This window comes from Lynx canadensis, chromosome F2 (assembly GCF_007474595.2).
Source record: "Lynx canadensis isolate LIC74 chromosome F2, mLynCan4.pri.v2, whole genome shotgun sequence".
NCBI classification, from domain to species: domain Eukaryota; kingdom Metazoa; phylum Chordata; class Mammalia; order Carnivora; family Felidae; genus Lynx; species Lynx canadensis.
Genome location: NC_044320.2, coordinates 546,717 through 570,619, shown reverse-complemented (window position 1 = coordinate 570,619; position 23,903 = coordinate 546,717). Strand labels below are relative to the sequence as shown.

General features: G+C 52.8%; 1 protein-coding gene across 4 annotated transcripts; it reads left to right on the top strand.

The window, feature by feature from the left end:
• Positions 1 to 233: 233 nt before the first annotated feature.
• HSF1 (heat shock transcription factor 1) lies at positions 234 to 23,876 on the top strand. 4 transcript variants are annotated; one of them, XM_030303616.1, is made up of 14 exons: positions 331 to 447; positions 18,343 to 18,454; positions 18,785 to 18,921; positions 19,278 to 19,402; positions 20,576 to 20,651; positions 20,725 to 20,786; positions 20,933 to 21,029; positions 21,118 to 21,254; positions 21,340 to 21,615; positions 22,009 to 22,089; positions 22,942 to 23,047; positions 23,119 to 23,184; positions 23,276 to 23,345; positions 23,427 to 23,876. In XM_030303616.1, the coding sequence occupies exons 1-14, from the start codon at positions 331 to 333 to the stop codon at positions 23,630 to 23,632; spliced, it is 1,668 nt and encodes a 555-aa protein (XP_030159476.1). In that variant the 3' UTR covers positions 23,633 to 23,876. The 4 variants fall into 4 exon arrangements, with proteins under 4 accessions (XP_030159478.1, XP_030159476.1, XP_030159477.1 ...); XM_030303617.1 differs by having other exon boundaries at positions 18,346 to 18,454; positions 23,427 to 23,632; XM_030303618.1 differs by lacking the exon at positions 22,009 to 22,089 and having other exon boundaries at positions 234 to 447; positions 23,427 to 23,632.
• Positions 23,877 to 23,903: the final 27 nt, after the last annotated feature.

The following is a 23,903-nucleotide window of genomic DNA, read 5'->3' as shown; positions in this document are numbered from 1 at the left end:
GCCTGCGGGGCCAGGGGGCGCGGCCGGTCCCGCCCCGCCCGGGCCGATTGGTGGGGCGGGGCGGGGCCAGCGGGCGCAGGCGCGCGGCGGCAGGAACGCGCGGGCCTGGGGCGGGGCCGGCGTGCGCGCGCCGGGGTGACGCGGGCGGGCGGCGCCGGCGGGAACGCGCCCGTCGCAAGATGGCGGCGGCCATGCTAGGCCGCGGGGCCGTGTGTGCGCAGCGGACGGCGGCGGTGGCGCTGCCCCGGCGGCAGGCGCGGCGGCGGCGCTAGCCCGGCCCTCGGCCCCATTTCGCGGTCGTCACCACCGCCTCCCCCCGCCTTGCACGGTATGGACCTGCCCGTGGGCCCCGGCGCGGCGGGGCCCAGCAACGTCCCGGCCTTCCTGACCAAGCTGTGGACCCTCGTGAGCGACCCAGACACCGACGCGCTTATCTGCTGGAGCCCGGTGAGGGGGTGGGGCGAGTCCCCGTGAGGGGTGGGATGTGGGGGCGGGAGCTCAGGGTCAGGGTTCGGAGGAAAACGTGCGGGGCCCGCTCCTTGGCGGCCCCTGCCGCGCCAAGTGTCCCTGGGCTGGGGAGGAAGGGCCTCTTCTTTGGTCTTTCGCTAAGTGTTGAACAATCGCGGAAGTGTGTCTGTCCTTAGAACAGTACCCAATCTCGCTGGCGAACAGTCAGCCTAGGTGATCCTCTGAATCTTCTCAAATGAGTTTCCAGGGTGGTGTGGTCGGCAGCTATTTGGAGAAAATTAGGACGTGGCGCGTGAATCGGAGGGCGTTGCTCTAGTGCGAAAGGAAAGGGAGCGAAAACAGAAAGTAAAACGTCATAAAGTTCAGATTGATCTTGAACCCGTGTCCAGAGATAGTAGAGTTGGGCTTTCCTAGAGCAGCTTTGGTTTTCATTCTTCACAGGACGAGTTTATTCAAGTCCTTGTCTCCAGTTGCCTGGCAGCAGGCTTGTTTACATGGTTTGACCCTGCAAGACCGGACGGCTCCGGTTTTGCAGAGGTAAATCAGAGAGTGTGTATGGAGTTGAAGCTCAGAATCTGCTGTTCCCATCCGAGCTGTGATGTCGTGTCTGGGAAGGCCAGAGCCATACCCCAGGCTGGCAAATGGGTGACCTGAAGAAAGGCCACTCTGGTCATGCAGAGCCTATGGGTGCCCCCAAATACGCTTTGGCCTCCTGAGGGCCAAAACGCTGGGTTTCTCAGACTTTGTTAAGTACTTCTCCTTCATGCTCTTAGGCCATTAGGAATGAAGAAATGTTTAGCTTGAAGCTAGCCCCTAGCTGGAGGCCAAGTTCTCTCTTGGGCGGTCTGTTTGCTCAAGTTTGCTGCCTGAAGACTGGGAATAAAGAAACTAGATATCATGCAGCATTCTTTTGGGAGATGCTTTGTGTTGGTTTCAGTGACATGCCTGTGTGGGCACTCTCCATTTCTCAGTGCACTGCCTGTTTACTCTGATGACAGACTGGAGTCCCGAAGAGGGGCAGCATGCTTTCCCAAAGGCTGCCGTGTTAGTGCCATCCACTCGTTCCAGACCTTGCATTTTTCTGACCCAAGGGAGTGGGCTCATATTTCTGTCTTCTTTTATCTTCCTTCTTCCTCTTTTTCCTTCCCCTAACTCCCAGGACACACTCTTAACCCAGACCAGGGAGGGGCATCAGAAATGCTCTGGAATATTCCAAGCCTAATCCTACTAGGGTGATCCACCCCACCTGCTAGGGTGCCCCTTAATCTGCTCTCTTTTTCTGCTTAGAGATTGTGAGGCGAGTGGGTGAAGTGTCACCAGCGTACTCTCCAGGACCCACAGCCTGTGTTCTGGGCAAGGCCTTTGAACAGGAATGGTCAGGCCTGTGACAGCCTTCACTTAGAGTGGCTGCACCACCCATGAACCCCAGGCAGGGGGATGGGGAACCAGCTGGAGCACAAGTATTTGATCCTTCCTGGTTTGTATGCAGGTCAAGCAGGACATAGTGGTAAGGGCTGGCACCAGCAGTGAATAGAGAAATCACAACAGTAGCTCAGCAGTGGAAGGAAGCCCTTTTCCAGGCTGTTGGGCTGCCTGGCTCAGAGACAGGAGATGGTCCTATACCTGTGGCCTCTGTCAAAAAAGTTCACACAGGGCCTTCTGCAGACTTATGGCCCGGAGTCCGGCTCTCAGAGGCCTTGGAAAGCTCTGATGTCTTTGCTTTTGGTGTTTTTTTCCTTTGTGTTGGAAGTTTTCTCTCAGTTCTACCAAGAGAGACTCACCACGTTTGACCTAAGGGACAAGGGGCAGTCAGAGGATTGGTGCTTGACTCTCAAAGGTGAATAAGGTGGGGGAAGCGGTTCATCCCCAGAAACCCTGGCCAGTGGGGCCAGGTCCAAAGAGCGTTGGGCTTTTTTATTATTATTATTTTAAATTAACATCCAAATTAGTTAGCATATAGTGCAACAATGATTTCAGGGGTTAGGTTCCTTAATGCCCCTTACCCATTTAGCCCATCCCCCCTCCCACAACCCCTCCAGTAACCCTCAGTTTGTTCACCATATTTATGAGTCTTCTGTTTTGTCCTCCTTCCTGTTTTAATGTTATTTTTGTTTCCCTTCCCTTATGTTTATCTGTTTTGTCTCTTAAACTCTTCATGAGTGAAGTCACATGATATTTGCCTTTCTCTGACTAATTTCACTTAGCATAATAACTTCCACTTCCATCCACATAGTTGCAAATGGCAAGATGTCATTCTTTTTGATTGCCGAGTAATACTCCATCGTATATATATATACCACGTCTTTATCCGTTTATCCATCGATGGACATTTGGGCTCTTTCTATACTTTGGCTATTGGTGATAGTGCTGCTGTAAACATGGGGGTGCATGTGTCCCTTCGAAACAGCACACCTGTATCCCTTGGATAAATGCCTAGTAGTGCAATTGCTGGGTCGTAAGGTAGTTCTATTTTTAGTTTTTTGAGGAACCTCCGTACTGTTTTCCAGAGTGGCTGCACCAGCTTGCATTCCCAGAGTGTTGGGCTTCTTGTGCCCAGCCTGAAGGACAGACCAACAGGTCACTGCCCCCAGACAGTCGTGTTGGCTTACTCACTCTCAGATCCTCATACAGTTAAAGACACCCTGGGCACGGCATCTCAGCGGGTCCTTAGAGGTCCCACAAGACCCCGCAGCTCCTGCTGCTGTAGGGACGGAACTCGGTGAGCATGAGTGTAGCCTGTGGGTGTGCCCCAGCGCTTCTGACCAGCAGCCTGTGCTGTTCCCCTTACCACCCACACCCACTGGGACTCTCTGTGAATTGGGCCTGTCTGGCCTAGGGATCAGGCCTGGGTGAGGCTGGGAGGTGCTTGACGGCACAGTTTAAGGAGGCACTTTTCCTTAGGGCCACGTGGAGGAGGCCCTGGTGGGGGGGCTCCTTAAATTTTGGCCTTGGGCGCCTCTCTGGCCCCACCCTGGTACCGGTCTGCTCTGTGCAATTCTCTTTTCTTTGGGAGCAGGAATGAACCTAATAGGATTGTGTGGAGGTGGAGGCCTAGGAACTGGAGGTCGCCAAGGCCAGGGCCTGTCCCAGATGGCCCTTGAAGTGCCAGCGGTCGGAGGCTCACTCTGGAGGGGCTGGGTCTCTGGGTGGAGAGTCCTAGGCACAGCACTTCCTGTAGTTAGGTCATCAGCTCCCTGTGAGACTACTCGAACGGGTCTGCGTGCAACCCGTACACTCAGAGCTGGCCATGGAACATTTCCAGAGCTCCCATGACTGGCAGGAACACTCCTCCTCTCCTGGCATTGAGAGCCAGGTGAGGCCTGCTGAGCTCGTTCTCAGACAGCCGGCAGGACCGGGCAGGCCCTCTGGATCTTGCCCTTGGGGATCTGTCAGTTGAGCCAAAATGCTGAAGGAGCACCCCGGGTTAGTGCTCCCCAGTGGCAGGCTGGGAGGCACATGGCAGGGCCCGGAGGCTCCCAGGGCCTCCCTGAACCCAGACGGCTGCAGGACCAGCTGCCAAGAGCAGCACAGGTGTGCTTGTCCAGACCTTGCCTGCAGCGTGAGGCTAAACTGAGCCTTTTTGTATCTGTTCTCCATCCGCAGCCATGCAAGAAGGTGACAAATGGCTATTTCGTAGAGAAGAAAACTGAGTCTCAAAGACATTAGGAAACTTAGCAAAGAAAGCTGGGGATTGGTTAAACTGGACCTGAAGGCCACCGTCTTCCCGGTGATGGCCAGCTCTTGCTCTCTGACTGCCTTCTCCGGCGCTCCACACTTCAAGACGCCGGCCCCACCCTCACCTGCTTTCTTAGTTAGACCCTAGCTACGCTTGGACTGCCCTGTGCTGCAGGCGTTCACAGGCAGAATTGTATTTTGGATTTTTACGTGAGAGTTCCCCTTGCTTCTTCTGTAGACATAAACATATACATGGACAGACAGATGGACAAGACCGGCAGAGACCTATAAACGACAGGCTCTACATGGTGGCCTCCTGCGTCTGTTTCCTCCCCCCCCCCCCCCCCCCCCGCGGCCCCGGGGTGGGGAGGGGGGAGGGGCCCAGGGCGGGGCTTCTCAGAAGGGGGCTGGAAGTCTGGGCCGTTGACGGTCTCCTTGAGGAGAAGGTAGACGTCCAGGGCGTAGCCGTGTGCGCCTGACTCCTCAGGACCCGTGTGTGCTCAGAACTCTTTATTAAAGGACCAGGGAGGGGGCAGTGGAACCTGCAGGACCCACCCTGGGAGGTGCAAAGAGCTCCCGTCGTCGTGTATCACCAGGGACTGAGCCAGGGTCCTCACGCTCCATACGCCCCGGGGCTTCCAGCTCTGGAAGGAGGCTGTGAAACGAGGAAAGCTGCCCTCAAATGCTTCCCAGTCCTGGTAGCACAGCAGCCAGCACCACCGACTCTTCCTTTCTTGACCCTGAAAGCTGTCAGAGTGAGCAGAGTCACTAACCTGCACGTGCTCGATGGTCTGGAGGTGTGAGTCCCGGGGCCAGTGGCCAGAGGGCCAAGGATTAGGAGGGATGTATTGGTGCCTGTGTTGCAGGAACTAATAAAGTGAACTTGAGCAGAAACCAGAAAAGGACGTGATGGTGCAGATGGTCTCACACTCAGATAAGGACACAGCCAGGGTAGAGGAGGGGTCCTCAGTGGCTCTCCCTTTCTGGACCAGCCTCACGCCCCCTGACACCTCACTCTACACCCGGATTTCTCTGCTTCTGTGGCCACGTTGGCTCCAGCCAGACTCTCACTGCCTCTAATGCCCGTGTTCCTGGAACCCAGAGAGTAGTCAGCCAGCCACATTCAGAATGGAGCACATCGTGCAGACTGGTCTTTGGATTGACTTTTGAGGAACAAAAACGGGGGACTAAGGTGTCCTGGGGCAGATACTTGAAAAATGCAGTGGTATTCCCTCATGGAATACAGTGGTTGTTAACCCGTTGGGGTCGTGGAGCCCTTGGAGAAAATACTCAAAGACAGAGACCCTGTCTGTAAAAACATACATCCCTGCAGAATTTTGCATTCATTTTAGGTTGTTCCCAGGGCCATCAAAAATAAGACCAGAGGCTCCAAATTTAATGAGACTTGGCAGTTACCAAGAAGTGCATCTTGGGGCACCCGACCTGCTCAGTGCATGGAGCATGCAACTGTTGGATCTTGAGGTTGTGAATTCAAGCCCCATGCTGGGTGTAGAGTTTTGTGGGTCGTTGTTATTTATTTATTTATTTACTTATTTACTTATTTATTTACTTATTTATTTATTTATTTATTTATTTATTTATTTATTTATCAAGAGCACATGAATGCTGAGGAGAGGGGCAGAGGGGGAGAAAGAATCCTAAGCAGGCCCCACACTCAGTGTGGAGCCCAACATGGGGCTCAATCCCACGACCGTGGGATCATGACCTGAGTCAAAACCAAGAGTCAGATGCTCAACCGACTGGCTATCCAGGAGCCCCCAGAGTTTACTTTTTTTAAAAAAAATGCATTTCAGGGTGAGGGCATTGGTTACCAGCAAGCAGATGGGCACTCACTTCTCCCTGTTCCTTCCGTATTTCTAATCAGAGGCCTTTTTAGGAAAAGCTAAGATCACCTCCAGGATTCCCTGGAGGCAGCAGAGAAGGCGGGGCCTTGAACCACGAGGCAGGGAGAGAGAACGTCGGGTTCTGTGATGGATTCACCAGGAGACATCTGAAACTCCTGATGGCCCTTCAGGTAGGGCTTATAGGACACGTGCAATGTGGGCTTAACCCTTGAACAGTGTTCAGGATTGGAAAACAAGGACGGGTGAGCCACACAGGTTCCAGTCTTTCTACCTAGAGGCAGTTTTCAAACTCCAGCACAGAAAGGGGAAACTTAACAGCCCAGACTTTGGAGAAACTGAGGCATCTAGAATTTGCAAGGTGTGGTACCAGAGAAGGGAGCTGGACTAAGAAAGAGCTCCAGGAGTCTGCACATGAGCCCCTTCAGGTCTTCAGCAGGGTTCTGGTTCACCCATCCACAGGAGGAGACCTATGAAGCCAGCCTGAGAACCTTCTAGGGAAGGAACAGTCACTGAGGAGAGCTCAGACAGGGCCACGAGTTACCTGAATCCTCACAGCCAGAGCAGAGGAACCATGTTGGACACGTGGAGCGTTCAACAAGGACCAGAAGACCTACAGGTTGGAGGTGGGACTGAATGAAGAAAGGCTGCCCCGAATGCAATGTAATGGAGCGTAAAGACAAGCCTTGACAGGATCAGGCTGATCCACACGAAACACTCTCAGGAGGAATGCCACAGAACCCAGATGCAACGTAAAGACCCCCGTGTCCAGGGCCCGGTCAGAAGTAACAGATGAGCCATGGGCGTGAGAGTGCATCCTGTGACAAAGAAGGGGAGTCATAGCTGTGTTCCCAGGGGTGATGGGGACTAGCCAACAAAGACCTTAAAGCAATTGTAAAAATATTGAGTGCTCAAAGAAGCAAAGCAAAACCATGAAGACAGTGGAAGAGAGAGAGGGAGGGAGAGAGAGAGAGAGAGAGAGAGAGAGAGAGAGAGAGAGGAAGGAGCAAATAAAATGGCAATGGAAAAGTCTATCGTGCAGAATTCCACATTATTTGTGTAGACACTCCCTCCAGGGAGGTGACACATATCTCCCCACCTGTACCTGTGGCCTACACACAGTGACTTCCAAGAAGCACCGAGTGGGAAAGGGTGGGGGGTAAACTACAGTGGAGACCCCCGACAGACATGGCCTCGTGTAAGTGTCCAGCCGTGGTGTGATGACAAAGGCACTTAACCTCTATGGTCTTCCTCTCCAGAACCTTCTGTAACCCCAACTAACCTCATAACTGTGAGGAAAAGACACAGGACAAATCCAAATTGAGGGAAATTCTACAAAATACTGGACTGGTACTCCTCAAAACTGTCAAGGTCATGAGAAACCAGAAAAGTCAAAGAGACTGTCATAGCCAAGAGGAACGTAAGGAGACGTAACAACAAAGTGTGGTGTAATCTCTTAGGTGAAGTTCTGGGACAGAAGGATAGTAGGTAAAAACTAAGGAGATCTGAATAAGATAGAGACTTTATTTAGTAAATGATAAAGTGCAGGTATCCCACTTTTTTTTTTTATTTTTTTTTTCAACGTTTATTTATTTTTGGGACAGAGAGAGACAGAGCATGAACGGGGGAGGGGCAGAGAGAGAGGGAGACACAGAATCGGAAACAGCCTCCAGGCTCTGAGCCATCAGCCCAGAGCCTGACGCGGGGCTCGAACTCCCGGACCGCGAGATCGTGACCTGGCTGAAGTCGGACGCTTAACCGACTGCGCCACCCAGGCGCCCCAATATCCCACTTTTTTTTGAGAGAGAGTTCATTTTACGCTATTCACTTTTATAACAAAAGACCTACATTACTATCTGTTTTCACTAACTGAAAGAAATCCGAAGAGGAGTTTCATTTTTACAAAAAAAGGCAAAAGCAAAAATAGCATCCAGCATTGATTTTGCAGCGAGCTGTTACAGAGGCAGCGTGCGCTCCGAGCAGCAGGGGTGGCCGCGCCAAGCTCCTTGCTCAGGAACTGCGTTCAGATCTCGCATCAAGCTGCTAGAGCTAGTGCTCTGTGTCCGTGAGCATTTGTGATTCATCTCTGCTTCGTTTGTGCATCTGTTTGCAAGATGTGTTCTTAGGTATCAGAAAAGCTGAAGAGAGGTGATTTTTTGGGTCTGGGAATACTCTAAATTTTTCCATGTCAATTAACAGTAATTCTTGGCTTTGTGAATGTTGGCATAGGAACGCCGTACTTCCGGGCAGCAGGGGAAACCTGCATATTGATTCTTTCCTTGTGACAACAGTGTTAATTAACACTGTTAACAACGGCGTGAGGGCTATGTGAGAGCTCTGTACTGTCTTCCCAACTTTTCTGTAAATCTCAAGTTACTCTTAAAAAAACGAAAATAAAAAAAGTAAAGTTATTCTAAAATTCAAAGCTTTTTTTTTTACACGTCACTACTGGGGATTAATAGCGGATTAGATTCTGCAGAAGAAAAGATCACTGAACGAGAGTAAGCGTAGATGCTGTCCATGGTGATGTACAGGGAAAAACAACACTGGAAATAGTGAGCAGAAGCAGAGCCTCACGGGGATGATATCGCATAGCCTGACACACAAGTGGAGTTCCAGAGTAACGGGAGAGGGAATGCTTAGACATAGTTGTCCAAATCTTTGGAAAGCTGTGAACCCACAGATCCAAAACTTATAAGAATTCCTAAGGAGGATAAGCACACACAAAAAACAAACGAACAAAAAGACCCAGGGCATATCACTAACAAATTACTGAAAACCGATGAAGAAAAAATCGTAAAAGCAGCCAGAAAAAGAAAGAATTGCACAGAGAGGGACCCAGACCAGAACAACACTGACTCAGCACCTGTGAGATGCGAGGCCAGAAGGGAGCTCTGTGGATGAAGTCTGGTGGGCATTCAGAACCCACTGTAACTCACCGCATCAGCGGACAAAGAGAAGAAAACCCGCACGACGCCTTAATGGTGGCAGGGGAAACATTGGACAAACTCAACACTCACTTTGTGATAAAAGCTCAGCAAACTGGGAAGGGCATTTCCACAGCCTAATAGGAAGCGGCTATGAAAACCTACAGCTGACATTGTACTTAACCCTGAAAAAGCAGGTGCTTCTGCCACTCCTCTTCAACGATGTGTGTGACACCCTGGTCGGGTAGTCTGGCAGATATAAGTAAATAAAAGACCGAAAAATTGGAAGGTAGGACGTAGAACTGGCTCTGTTTATAGAAAACATTGTAATTTACTTAGAAAGTCCCAAGAAATCTACAAAAAAAAGAAAATACCAAAGTGATTAGAACTAGTAAATGAGTTTGCTGAGGTCACAGGATTCAAGGTTAATGTAAAAAAACCAATTCTGTTTCTGTATACTAGCAACGAACCCTTGAAAATGGAAATATTTAACAATAGCATTAAAAAAACACAAAATACTTACTGGCCGTATTATCTCTTGCTGTGTAACCAGTTGTCTCCAAACCTAACTGCTTTAAACAGCAAACGTCTCACGGTTTCTGAGAGTCACGAGCTGATTCTGACGCGAGGTCTCTCACGAGACTGCAGGCACTTCGAGGCTCAGCTGCAAAGAGAGACCCACTTCTGAGTTCGCTCAAGGGCGTGGTGGCAAGTGGCTTCCATTCCTCACCACAGGAGCCCCTCAGCCTGCTCCCTCGGCCTGTCAGCCTGCTGCTCCCGGAGCAAGGGATCCAGTGTGGCCTTTGTAATGTGTTCTCGGATACATGTCACCTGTTAAGTGCTGGTGGTCACCAAGAACAACCCAGCCACAGCACAGGAGAAGGCAGCACAAGGTGTGAGCCCCCAGAGGCAGGGATCATTGGGGGCTGCCTGTAGACCAGTTACCACGGGTGCGGACCTTGTAAACCATGTATAAAATTTGTGCACGGAAAGCTATAGAACACTGCTGAGAAAAATTAAAGAGGATCTAAGTAAATGGAGAGAAAGGCCACGGTCATAAACAGAAGACCCGGTGTTGGTAAGATGAAAACAGATTTCACACAATCCCAGTAAAATCTCGGCAGACGTTTTTGTAAATGTTGGTAAAGTGATCCCTACTGGAGTTTATATGAAAAAGCAAAGCCAAACATTCTCAACAGAGAATAGACAGTTTTTTTTAAGTTTATTTATTCACTTTGGTTGGGGGGGGGGAGAGAACAAACAAAAGTGGGGGAGGGACAGGGAGAGACAGGGAGAGGGAATCCCAAGCAGGCTCTGCACTGTCAGCACAAAGCCCAATGTGGGGCTCGAACCCTCGAACGGTGAGAGATCATGACCCGAGCCAAAGTTGGCCACTTAACCAAATGAACCACCTGGGCACCCCTTCAGACATTTTTTTTAAAGGAGAACAATTGGAATGCTCACACAAATTGATTTCACAATTTACTATAAAGCTGTAATAATCGGCACTGAGTGAAATTGGCATAACTGTAAACATATAAACAGAGCAGACTAGAGAATCCAGAAAGAGACCCACCCATTTAAAGTTCATTGATTTTTGACAAAGGTGCCGTTGCAATTCTATAGGAATAGTCTTTCCACACGTGGTGCTGGAATAATTGGGCGCCCGTAAACACAGATGTGAGCTCGCCATGTGCCTCACACCGTGTACAAACACTGACTGAAATGAATCAGACTGAAATGTAAAAGCTAAGACTAGAAAACTTCTAGAAGGAAAAAACCTGAATGACTCAGTTGGTTAAGCGTCCAACTTCAGCTTAGGTCATGTCATAATCTCCTGGTTGGTGAGTTCGAGCCCCACGTCCAGCTCTGTGCTAACAACTCGAAGCCTGGAGCCTGCTCCAGATTCCGTGTCCCCCTTGCTCTCTGCCCCTCCCCTGTTCGCACTCTGTCTCTCTCTCTCTCTCTCAAAAGTAAATAAACATTAAAAAAAAGAAAAGACCCGAATGCAAATGTTTATAGCACTTTTATTCACAAGAGCCAAAAATAGGACGCGACCCACAGGTCAGCCTGCTGGGGAGTGGCCGGACAAGTGGCGGCGCCCCCCGCAGGGAGCTCCACTCAGCACTGAAGAGGAGTGAACAGCTTTCCGGGAGACTCTGTGGCCGAACCTTGAAAGCATTCTGTTGTGCTAAGTGCAAGGCACCAAACACAAAAGGCTGCATACTCTGTGATTTCATTTATGTGATATTCTGGCAAAGGCAAATCCAGGGGAGCAAAGATGAGGTCAGTGGTTGCCTGGGGTGGGGGTTGACCACAGAGGGGCATAAGGATAATTTCGGGGGTGATGGAAATGTCTTCGGTTCTCGCATGTGGTGGTAAACAATTGTATGTCAAAAGTGGATCAAGCTATGCATTTTAAATTATAAACTTGATGTAATTGTATCTTCCCATTTGAAAAATGTGGGGTGGGCGGGGTGTCCCTGGTGGCCAGTTATGTAGAGATACCTAGTCAGCAAGAGTGTAACTCAGCAAACACTTTGTCCTGGGGACGAGACAAGACACGGTCTACATCATGCGCATGGATGACAGATGCAGCCTGGGAGCGCCTCCGTCAAGACTGAGAGAGAGTGTGCAGCCCCAGAAGGAGCAGTCTTTTCTTCATCTTCCATCCGAGGGGGACTCCATCTCCTGTCCCACGGATGTCCCCCAGCAGTCCACCAAATGCCTGCTCCCTGAAAATGTGAGAGCACCTAACGCAGTGCTCAGAGGCAAGTTATACAATTAAGTGATCCCATTAGAAAATAAGAATGGCTTCTAAGCTTCCACCTTAAGAAAGTAGAAAAAAAAGCAAAGTAAACCCAAAGCAAGCATAAGGAAGGAAATGAGAAAGACAACAGAAGAAGTCACTGAAACCGAAAATGGTAAAACAGTAAAATAAATTAATTCAAAAACCGATCCTCTGAAAAGATAAAAATTGGTAACTTGTAGCATGACTGACAGACAAGACCTGAATTGCCAATATCAGGAACAAAGAGGATATGTGTCACGGCAGACCCCTCTGACGGTTTGAGGGTAATAAGGAAGTGCTTTGAGCAGCTGTATGCATGTGCATTTGGCAACGTGGATAAAAATGGACCAATTCCCTTAAAAACCATAAAGTGTCAAAACTTGTCCAAGGTGAAATGGATAACCTTAACGGTCCTAACTCTATTAAAGAAGTTGAATTCCTAGTCATAAACCTCCTAAAAAGAAAAGTCCAGGCCCAAATGATTTTACTGCCAAATTTAAACATTTGAAGAAGAAACAACACCAATTATACACAACTTTCTCCAGAAAACCAAAGGAGGGAACACTTTGCAGCTCATTTTGTGAGGCAAGCATTACCTTGGTATCAAACACAGGGGCACCTGGGGGCACCTAGGTGGCTCATTTGGTTAAGCAACGGACTTCAGCTCAGGTCATGATTTCATGGTTCGTGGATTCAAGCCCCACAACTGTGGCTCAGGTCATGATCTCACAGTTTGTGGGTTGGAGCCACCCCACCCCCCACCCCCGGCCGGCTCTGACGACAGCTCAGAGCCTGGTGCCTGCTAAGGATTCTGTGTCTCCCTCTCTCTCTGCCCCTTCCCTGCTCATACTCTGTCTCTCTCTGTCTCAAAAATACATAAACCTTAAAACACACACAGGGGTACCTGCTGGCTCAGTTGGAAGATCACGTGACTTTTGATATCAGGGTTATGAGTTTGTGCCCCATGTTTGGTATACAAGTTATTTAAAAATGAACTTTTTTAAAACTTAGACAAAAATAGTCTAAGAAAACTAAGAACCAGCATTTTTCATAATATTTTCTGTAAAATGTAACCAAATCTAGCAACATATAAAAAGAGTGATGTCACAACACAAGGAACTTATTCCAGAAATGGAAGGGTGGTCCAGGATTTTAAAATTAAGTCAGTGTAATCCACTGTGTTAACAACGTAAAGAAGAAAAGCCACATGATCATATTGTTTGCAGAAAAAATATTTGACAAATTTGATGTTCATTTATAAAAAAAAAAACGAAAAAACAAAAAACTCAGGAAACTGAGAATAGTGGGGAACATACTCAGCCCGATAACAAAAAAAGGATCTACACCTAACATCATACTTAATGTTAGGAGAGACTGAATGCTTTTCCCCTAAGATAGAACAAGGTACAATTCTATTTTCACCAGTTCTAATTAGCATTGTACTGGAAGTCCTATCTAGTAATTGAAGACAAGAAAAAGAAGTTAAAAGAATATATATTGGAGAGCAAGAAATAAAACTGACCTTATTTATAGATGGCATGATTGTCCACACAGAAAAATCTCAAGAAATCTATAAAAATACTCCTAAAACTAAAGAATTGAGTTTTGTAGGGTCACTAGATACAAGGTCAACATACAAAAATCAATTGCATTTCTAACGAACAATAGGAAATTGATGTGTTTTATTTTTTAATATCATTTACAGTTGCTCCAAAAGACTACTGGGGAGCCTGGGTGGCTCAGTCGTTAAGCAGATGATTTTGGCTCTGGTCATGATCTCATGGCTCGGGAGTTCAAGCCCCACGTCAGGCTGTGTGCTGACAGCTTGGAGCCTGGAGCCTGCTTCGGATTCTGTGTCTGCCTCCGTCTGTCTGCCTCTCACACTGCCCCCCCTCAAAAATAAGCATTTTTAAATTTTTTTAAAAGATGAGAACTTAAATACAAGCATAGTAAAACATGCAGGGATCTGTATACCAAAACTATAGGATTATAAAAACACTTATTTTTGTTTTTACATTTATTTATTTTTGAGAGAGTGAGACAGAGTGGAGGAGGGGCAGAGAGAGAGGGAGACACAGGATCTGAAGCAGGCTCCAGACTGAGCTGTCAGCACTGAGCCCAATGCAGGGCTCGAACCCACAGACCGTGAGATCATGACCTGAGCTGAAGTTGGACGCTCAACTGACTGAGCCACCCAGGCGCCCCTGTAAAAACACTTACGAAACAAAGCAGAGTTGATCTCAGGAATGGCATACCATGTCTATTGATTTTTGGAAGCAAATTTGGGAAGTTTTCAGGCCTTATTTCTTTTAGTATTTGTTCTGGTCCTTCTTTCCTGTAACGAAATGTACTCCATTTACACGTACGCTGAGGCAGTTAAAGGTTTTGGGTTTTGTTTTGTTTTGTTTTGTTTTTTTGAGACTCCTTTCATTTTTCTTTACTCTGTTTTCTCTCTGTCCTTCTGCTTTCATCATCTCTATCAATCCATTTTCAAATTTGTTGATTTCTTTGTTCTACCAGTTCACATCCGCTGTTGAGTCTTTCTAGTAAATTCCTCATTTTGGTTATTGTACTGTTGGGCTCTGGAATTTTCATCTGACTCTGCTTTACAAGTCCTGTCTCTTTGTTGCGATTCTCTCTTTGGCAAGGCACTGTCACCTCATCTTTAAACATATAGGTGATGTTTGCTTCGAAGTCTTGAGGAAACTTTACACCTTGTCCCTCTCACGCTCCGTTTCTGTTGGCTTTTTCTCCTTTCCCTTGTGCACAGGTCACACTTTGCTGCTTCTTTTCATGTCTCATAGTTTTGTTGAAAAAGTATATTTTAGGTAATGTAGTACTTCTGGATGACCACCCCACCCACCACCCACCTGCCCCCCACGCTTGTTTTTGTTTTGTGCTGGTTTGTTTTGTGACTTAGCTGGGTTATTTTAGTGAAGTCTGCATTCTCTTTGACCTCAGTGTTAACTCCACTGCCTCCCAGGGTATTACACCCAGACTTTAGGCTCTAATTACTGCCTGATTGTGGTGGTGTTTTTTGACGGTGCCCCAGGGCACAAATTGTTGAGCGGTCTAACCCAATTAAATTCAACCAGTGGTAGTGTTGAAGGCCTGTCTCTGAGGTTTGTTCTGACTCTGGGAGGGCTGTGAGCTGCCTCTCTCCTGTAGAACAGGCTGGGCCTGGTTGAGCTGGTTACTCTGAACCAAGAGGTGCCGTTGTTTTCAAGAGCAGCCTTACGCTTGAACTTCCTTACGTTTTGTTTCAAATAAAGTGAGTTCCCTTGGGGAGCCCCTTCAGAGCTCTCTTTCCTTCTGACTGCCTCTCTCCCGAGGAAATCTCACAGTTCATGGGATTGAGCCCCGTGTCAGGCTCTGTGCTGGCAGTGCAGGGCGTGCTTGGGGTTCTCTGTCTCCCTCTCTCTGCCCCTCCACCACTTGCACAAGCACACTGTCTCAAAAATAAGTAAACTTTTAAAAAGAAAAAAATAGGGGTGCCTGGGTGGCCCAGTTGGTTAAGCATCCGACTTCAGCTCAGGTCATGATCTCACAGTTTGTGAGTTCGAGCCCCGCGTCGGGCTCTGTGCTGACAGCTCAGACCCTGGAGCCTACTTTGGATTCTGTGTCTCTTTCTCTCTGTGCCCCTTGCCCACTCATTTCCCTCCCTCCCTCTCTCTCTCCCTCTCTCTCTCTCTCTCTCTCAAAAATAAATTTAAAAACATTAAAAATTAAAAAAAAGAAAAAAAAAAAAGCTTTGTTTCACTTGGGAGTGGTTCAGTAGATCTCACACTTGAATCCCAGAAATGGAAATTGCTCCTTCCTTTTCTTTTTTTTAAACTTTATGTTTGTTTATTTTTCAGACACCCCCCCCCCCCAACACACACACACAGCATGAGTGGGGCAGGGGCAGAAAGAGGAGACAGAATCCGAAGCAGGCTCTGAGCCTGGAGCTCTGAGTCAGATGCTTAACTGACTGAGCCACCCAGGCGCCCCTGCTCCTTACTTTTCAAAGTGAGGCTTTGCTGGATATACAATTCTTGGTTGACCGGTTTTTTTCCTTCCAGCCCCTTTACTTTTTTTTTTTAAGTTTATTTATTTTGAGAGAGAGAGCAAGAGCGGGGTAGGGGTAGAGAAAGAAAGACTCCCAAGCAGGCTCTGCACTGCCAGCATGGGGCCTGACGCAGGGCTTGATCCCATGAACCATGAGGTGATGATCCGAGCTGAAACCAAGAGTTAGACATGTAACTGACAGAGCCCCCCCCAGGTGCCCCTCCTTTTGGCCCCTTTAAATGTAATCCTATTGCCTTGTGGCCTCCGTGGATTCTGATGAGAAATCAGTTTTAATCTTTTTTTTTTTTTTTTTAATGGAGTTTGTTTAGCTTCCTGGACGTTTTTTATCAAACTTAGGAAATTTGGGGCCATTATTCCTTCAGCTATTCTTTCTGTCCTTTTCTCTCCTGAGACTTCCATTGGGCATAAGTTGGTGCAATTATATTTTTTAATTCAGATTTGGTTCATTTTTATCTTTATTGGTATTCTTCATTCCGCGAGATGTTCTCATGCTTTCCTTTATTTGTTTAGCTGCCATTTCATTTCATTCTTTGAACAGATTTGAAATTGTTGACTTAAAGTCCTTGTCTAGTAAATCCAACTTACAAGTTTCATTAGGGGTGGTTTCAATTGATTGCTTTTTTTCCCTAGTGTATAGGCCATGTCTTGTTTCTTTGCAGGTTTCATACTTTTTCATTGGAAACTGGACTTTGAATTAATATAATGTGGTATGTGTTAGGTTCTGAATATCAGATTCTCCCTCCTCCCCAGATTTGTTGCTGTTGCTATTTCTTGTAGTTGCTGGTATTTGTTTGTTTAGTGACTTTTCTGAACGAATTCTGGATGACTTATGGTCTTCGTTGTTCGTGACCACTGAAGTCTGCTTGGCTAGCTTAGTAGTGAGCTAGTCAAGGGAACAGAAATTTCCCTTGCCCCCTGGAACCAATAAATGCCCTGTTCTTTGCCGGGGGACCCCGTGTAGGTGTTGGGGGATTTATTGCATTCGGCACACAGCCCAGGTAGGTGGCGCCTCTGCTTTGTCCTCTGCTTCCTGCTTGTGCAGAGCCTCCAAGTCAGCCAGAGGTGCGCACCTAGGGCCACGTCAGGTCTTCCCTGATTGTCCACACGGCCCTACGCGTGCGTGTGACTTCCGGATGCCCAGGAATGTTTTGGAGCTTCTCAAAACCCCTCTCGAGGTCTCATTCCCTAGCTCTTCCTTTTGAGGTTTTCTAGCTAGCCTGTTTTTTGCCCTGTTATCCTCTGCCTGAAACAACCACAAAGTTTTGAAATCCTCTTTTGATGTCATCAACAAACATCCCTAAGGAAAAGGCTTTTTGTACTGGGAGAGCTTTGGGTCAAGTCAAGCAAAGACAGCTTTACAAGTGCAAGCTCCCAGGGAGCTGACTGGTCCGAGAGTAGTTCTCTGGGAATGGGGCTACAGGAGGGGAAGCGGGAACAGGGCAAGTCGAAACACCACAAAGCTCACTGATCTTACTGCTGGAGAGTCATTTTTCTCGAATAAAGGCTTCCCGTATTGCTGTTGATTTTCAGAGTTCTGAAAAAGCGCACTGTAACGTTTTGGCCGGTTTTCTTACTGCTTCTTTGGAGAAGACTTCTCAGAGGCCCTTTCTCCACCTTCTCCACCCCTTCACATGCTTATATCTGGGTTCATTTTCACATGCACGCACGTGTGTGGACACACAAGGCTCTAGCTTTCGCCTACCGCCGGGGTTCCTCTGGCTTCTCTCTCTCCTTACCTTCAGCCCCTTCTTCGATGGGGGAAGCCATGCCCAGTGTCCCTGGTGGACTCAAGGGTAGCATGTCCTGTCACCCCCCACCCCCTCCTCCCCTCACCACTCTCTGGCCCTGTTCCAGGACCCTGCCCCACACCCCAAGGCCCTTCCAGCAGAGGCTGGCCTTGCCAACCTTCCTGGTAGCTTCTGGATTGAGGTCAGAAAGAAGATGGAGGTGACTGGTGCCTCAGCCGACTGAGCATCTGACTCATGGTTTCGGCTCAGGTTCGTGGGTTCGAGGCCCGTGTCAGGCCCTGCGCTGACAGTGCGGAGCCTGCTTGGGATTCTCTCTCTTCCCCTCCCCCACTCACCCCCTTTTTTCTCTCTCTCTCAAAAATAAATAAAAATTTTAAAAATGTGTGTTTTTAAAAAATGAGGGGATAGAAGATGAGTAACGCAGTGACCGTTTCACAACCTCTTTTTCCCGCCTCATGCCGAAAGAAGAACGAGGTTGCATTTCTGGATACAACTGTGTGTTTTCCTCCCATTTTCTTGGCTGCCTCACCTTGGGGTCTTGGTTGTTCCTGGGGGAAATCTGATTAAAGCAAAAACAAGGTCCCCTAAAGACTGGGCGTGAGGTGCCGCGTGTTTCAGGCAACTTCGGGAGCCCCGGGGCAGGGCTTCCTGGCTGCGATGAGGTCCCCTCATCTCTCTGGCCGTGTGGCTTCTGTCACCCAGTCCCGGGCCTCCAGCAGGGCACACGCAGGAGCGGAGGGACCGGGCACATCTGGGGACTTGTGCCTCGTGGGCTGCGTGTGACTCTGCCGCGTGCCTCCCAGCAGAGCGGGAACAGCTTCCACGTGTTCGACCAGGGCCAGTTTGCCAAGGAGGTGCTGCCCAAGTACTTCAAGCACAACAATATGGCCAGCTTCGTGCGGCAGCTCAACATGTGTGAGTACCCTGCTATCTGGGCGTGTGGGGCGGGGCATGATGCAGAGCCTGGCGCATCTGGGGGGCCTGCGGCCAGGGCGCCTCTTCCCAGGGGAGCAGAGTCTCAGGGAAGAGTCTCTGAAGCCCCAGCCAGACACAGGCACACACGCTGGTGAGGGCTTGTCGTCTGGGGTGTGGGGTCTCCCTTAGACCAAGACCACCCAGCTGCCGCAGGCAGTGGTGTGACCAGAGCCGTGCCAGGCATAGCCCTCCTCCCGGACCCCTCCCTTTGTCCCTCGGTGGGGCGGTGCCCGGCCCTGAGGCAGAGCTGCTCCACCCCGTCATGTGCAGACGGCTTCCGGAAGGTGGTCCACATTGAGCAGGGTGGCCTGGTCAAGCCAGAGAGGGACGACACCGAGTTCCAGCACCCGTGCTTCCTGCGTGGCCAGGAGCAGCTCCTTGAGAACATCAAGAGGAAAGTGACCAGCGTGAGTAGTCCGCCTCCCTTTCTCTGCCTCCTCAGACCTTCCTCCAGACTATGAGAGGGAGCAGCGGCTACTTGCTGTCCTGCTGGACCTACGACTGCTAAGGGCAGTCAGCTGCTGGCCTGGCCGCCCTGAGCCCTCCTCCTGATGGGCCCTCTCCTCCCTGCTTGTCCATCTGGGACTCCCCTTGGCCGTTCCCCCATCAGCCACCACATTGAAGGCCCCTCTCCAGACTGCCAGCCCAGCCCCTTGGCCCTTCTGCGGCATCCCAGGCCCTCCCCTCTTCCCCCGGGGCGGGGGGGGGGTGGGCATCTCAGTAACTGTTTCCCCGTCCCCCCCCGCCCCCACCGGGGTCCCAGGTATCCACCCTGAAGAATGAGGACATAAAGATCCGCCAAGACAGTGTCACCAAGTTGCTGACTGACGTCCAGCTCATGAAGGGGAAGCAGGAGAGCATGGACTCCAAACTCCTGGCCATGAAGCAGTAGGTTCCACGCGGCACGTGCAGGGGGGCGCCTGGCAGGGGACGTGGCGGGACAAGGGGACCCGTGGGAGGCAGCCTGAGGAAAGAGCAGACAGGAGAGGTGCGGGCCTGGGAACTGGCCACCCCCTCCTGGGGCCCCTTCCCACCAGCCCTGCCTCCTACAGTCTGAGACAGGGACGCTCCAGGCTTCTCCCAAGCGCAGAATTACATTTGGACTTGTGCGCGCGCCCTGGGAGACAGGGTCTAACCCAGTTCCCGCCCCAACGGGCAGAGCTGGGCTCCTGGCACCTGCCTCCCCTCTCGGCTCCTCACACTGCGTCCCGAGTGTGCACTCCACAGGCCGGGGTGGCTGGTCTTCACCGCCCCCACAGCGCCAACGCTCCCGCTGGCCCCCACTGCCGCTGGGGCACGTTTGGCCACCAGTAACCGGTCCTGTGCTCCCCTCCTCAACCAGGACCCCTAACAGGGCTGGCCTGGGCCGCCTCCTATGCACTTGGGGGCCCCGGGGACCTCAGGAACCGCAGCCTAGGGTGGCTGTCCTCAGCTTGGTGTGGCCCGAAAGCCTCTCAGGGGGCAGGTCCTCATGACCCCCAAGTCCTGGAAGAGGCTCCTGGGCGCTCTCTCCACATTTGGGGCTGGCAGAAGCCTCTGGCTGTAGGACATCTGGGTGTGGGGCCAGGTGAACTTGGCCTTCCGGGACATGGGTGCCTTGCAGGTCGAGGCCAAGAGGGGCAATTCCATGTCAGTAAGACACTTGGGGGCCCATCAGAAGGGCCAGGCTGCTCACAGGCCTGCTCACCCAGACCTAGTGACATAGGACGGGCATAGGACAGCTGCCATATGCTGCTCTGTACCCCTGGCCTTCCCTCCTCTCCTCAGGTTCAGGTGGGGCAGAGATGGCTCAGAGGGACGGGGGGGGGGGGGGGGGGGGGGCGCAACACTCAAGGGTGTGCAGGAGGTCTCAGCCAGGACCCTGGGGTCCACCCAACACACCCAGTCCTGTGCTCTGCCCCCGCCCCCACAACTGACACACCCCTGCGTGTCCTCCCTGGCGGTCTGCCCCCAGCCCTGTTACCGCCGCACCCCAGACCCCACGCCTGCCCAGGGCGGGACGGGGTGGGGGGGTTCTGTGGAGGGCCCCCAGCACTGCTGACCACGCCCACTGTGTTACAGCGAGAACGAGGCCCTGTGGCGGGAAGTGGCCAGCCTGCGGCAGAAGCACGCCCAGCAGCAGAAAGTCGTCAACAAGGTGTGCGGCGGGCCTAGGGGGAGCCTGGCGGGCCCCTCGCAGGGCCAGGCTAACTGTGCCCTTCTGCCCACAGCTCATCCAGTTCCTCATCTCACTGGTGCAGTCCAACCGGATCCTGGGGGTGAAGAGAAAGATGTGAGGCACAGGGGGTGCCCGTCCCCAGCACGGGGCCCAGGGCCACCCTGTCTCCCCCTGGCTGAGGCCCGGGTGGCCCTGAGGTCTCGGGGAGGCACCTAAGCCCACCCCTTACCGCCCTCCCCCCCCCCCCCCCCCCCCCGCAGCCCCCTGATGCTGAACGACAGCAGTGCGGCACATTCCATGCCCAAGTACGGCCGCCAATACTCCCTGGAGCACATCCATGGCTCGGGCCCCTACTCGGTGAGCGCCGGGCGCGGCAGGACTGGCCTGGGCGGGACAGGCACGTGCTGCAGCGCCTGCCACACAGGTCACCTCCCTTTGATGGCAGGCTCCCTCCCCGGCCTACAGCAGCTCCAGCCTCTACTCCCCAGACACCGTCGCCAACTCCGGACCCATCATCTCCGACATCACCGAGCTGGCCCCCGGCAGCCCTTTGGCCTCCCCAGGCGGAAGCGTAGATGAGAGGTGGGGGCCACGTCACCCAACCGTCAGGAGAAGGGTGGGCCCACAGAGGCGGCAGCTGCTGACGTGTGTGTCCCCCGACGTGCAGGCCAGTGTCCAGCAGCCCTCTGGTACGCGTCAAGGAGGAGCCCCCGAGTCCTCCTCGGAGCCCCCGGGTGGAGGAGGCCAGTCCTGGACACCCGTCCTCTGTTGTGGAGATACCCCTGTCCCCGACCGCCCTCATTGACTCCATCCTGCGGGAAAGCGAGCCTGCCCCTGCCGCCCCGGCCACACCCCTCACGGATGCGGGGGGCCGTCGCCCCTCACCCTCGCCCCCACCTGCCTCGGCCCCTGAGAAGTGCCTCAGCGTAGCCTGCCTGGACAAGTGAGTGCCGCCCCACCCGCCTCCGCCGCAGCCTCAGGAAGCACGTCTGGGCCTCTAGCTAGCGCTGTCCTGGAGGGCTGGTGTGGGGCGGTCGTCAGGCTGTGGGCGCAGGGGCGCCGGGGGGTGAGCCAGCAGACCCGGCCCTGAGCTCAGAGCCCGTTGTCCCACATCCCCAGGGCCTCAGGAGCCAAGGGTGTGCAGCCTTGCAGGTCTGTCGCACCTGCTTTCTGAGCCGCTCTGGCCGCTGCTGTCACCCCTTCCTGCGACAGGCCACTGCATCTCTCCTGCCCAGCAGAGGGCTTGCCCCAGAGGCCAGGCAAGCAAGGGCGGGGGGCACGGAGTCCACCTGGCCCCCACCTGCAATCGGGGGGCTCTTGTCTTTGTATCTTGCAGTTTGGCTCGCGCTCCACAGATGTCTGGGGTCGCCCGCCTCTTCCCCTGCCCCTCCTCTCTGCATGGCCGAGTCCAGCCAGGGTTAGCGCCGTCCCCACTGGGGAGGGAGGAGGGCTCCGCCAGAGCTCAGGCCCCTCCCCAGCTTCGGACCAGACCCTGGCCTGGCCGTGAGCACTTGGCCCTGCCTGGTGAACAGGCGTCCCGGGCCCTGTGCAGCAGGGAGCAGCCCCCCCACCCCAGGCTCTGGGGCCCAAGCCGGTGCCCCAGCTCACTGACCGACAGAGATGGGCCTCCCCGCCTGGCACTGCCACTGGTGCAGCCAGGCTCCTGGCTGCCGTGCTGACTGGCTTCCTCTCAGGTTGGGGCAGGGCCCTGTGGACACCTCCCAGAGCCAGCCTGGCCACCTGTCCAACGGCACAGGTCCACCAGGTGGCCCGGGGCCTTCTCGGCCACAGCCTCCAGACCCAGGTCTCTTTCCCGGCATGCACCAGAGTAGAGACCAGCCCTCCATACCCTGCCCGCAGCTCCCTCTCCCCATCCCTGCTGTCTTCCAACGTAGACACAAGACCTTGCCGAGCCTGAACACCGCCCCCAGCCCAGCCCATCCTGAGCCCCCCTGTCATTTTGGCTCAGCCATTTAGTGCTGTCAGAGGCCTTACTGGGCCTCACAGCGACAGGACCGGCTGGCACAGCCTGAGCCGCTCTCGCCCCAGTGACCAAGCACCCTGGCCCTTTCCCACACACGTTCCCCCCCAGGCCCACACCAGGTGTGCGATGGGGCCCCGCCTCGGAGGGCTTCCCGTGAGCCCAAGCGGGGTGGGGGTATAGCTGAGGACAGCCCCTCTCTGTCTGGTGGGTGTGATCACCAGCAGGAGGGCACCTGGCTGGGGGTGCCTAGGGCTCCACTTTACCTGCCCTCCTCATGCTGGCTAGGACCGAGCTCAGTGACCACTTGGACGCCATGGACTCCAATCTGGACAACCTGCAGACCATGCTGACGAGCCACGGCTTCAGTGTGGACACGAGCGCCCTGCTGGACGTGAGTGCCTCCCTACCCCCACCCTGCTCACAGCTCACGGGCGCAGCCTGACCGCCCTCCCTTCCCTGCAGCTGTTCAGCCCCTCAGTGACAGTGCCCGACATGAGCCTGCCCGACCTTGACAGCAGCCTGGCCAGCGTGCGTAGGCGGGGCGGGGGGGGGGGGCGGGGGGGGGAGGGGGGCGGGCAGGGAGCAGGAACCTTCACTCTGCCCCCTCCTGCCCTGGCAGATCCAGGAGCTCCTCTCTCCCCAGGAGCCCCCCAGGCCCCTTGAGGCAGAGAACAGCAGCCCTGACTCAGGTGAGCCAAGCCCTGAGCCCCTGCCCTGCCCCAGCCCAGTGTCCCCACCCGCCAGTGCCCTGACCCAGCCCCCACCCTCAGGGAAGCAGCTGGTGCACTACACGGCGCAACCCCTGTTCTTGGTGGACCCGGGCTCCGTGGATATGGGAAGCAGCGACCTGCCCGTGCTCTTCGAGCTGGGGGAGGGTTCCTACTTCTCGGAGGGGGACGACTACGCAGATGACCCCACCATCTCCCTGCTGACGGGCTCTGAACCCCCCAAAGCCAAGGACCCCACTGTCTCCTAGAGGCCCCAGGGCGAAGGCTGGGCGTGGAGCCTGCTCAGCAGCGAGGGCCCCAGCCCTGTGTGCCGTGGCAGCTCGAGGCCTTACAGCCACGCTTGGACTGCCCCTCGCTGTGGCCGTTCCCAGGCAGGATTGTATTTTGGATTTTTACGTGAGAGTTCCCCTTGCCCCTTCAGTAGAGAGAAACACATACATGGACAGACAGACGGACGAGACCGGCAGAGACCTATAAACGACAGGCTCTACATGGTGGCCTCCTGCGTCTGTTTCCTCC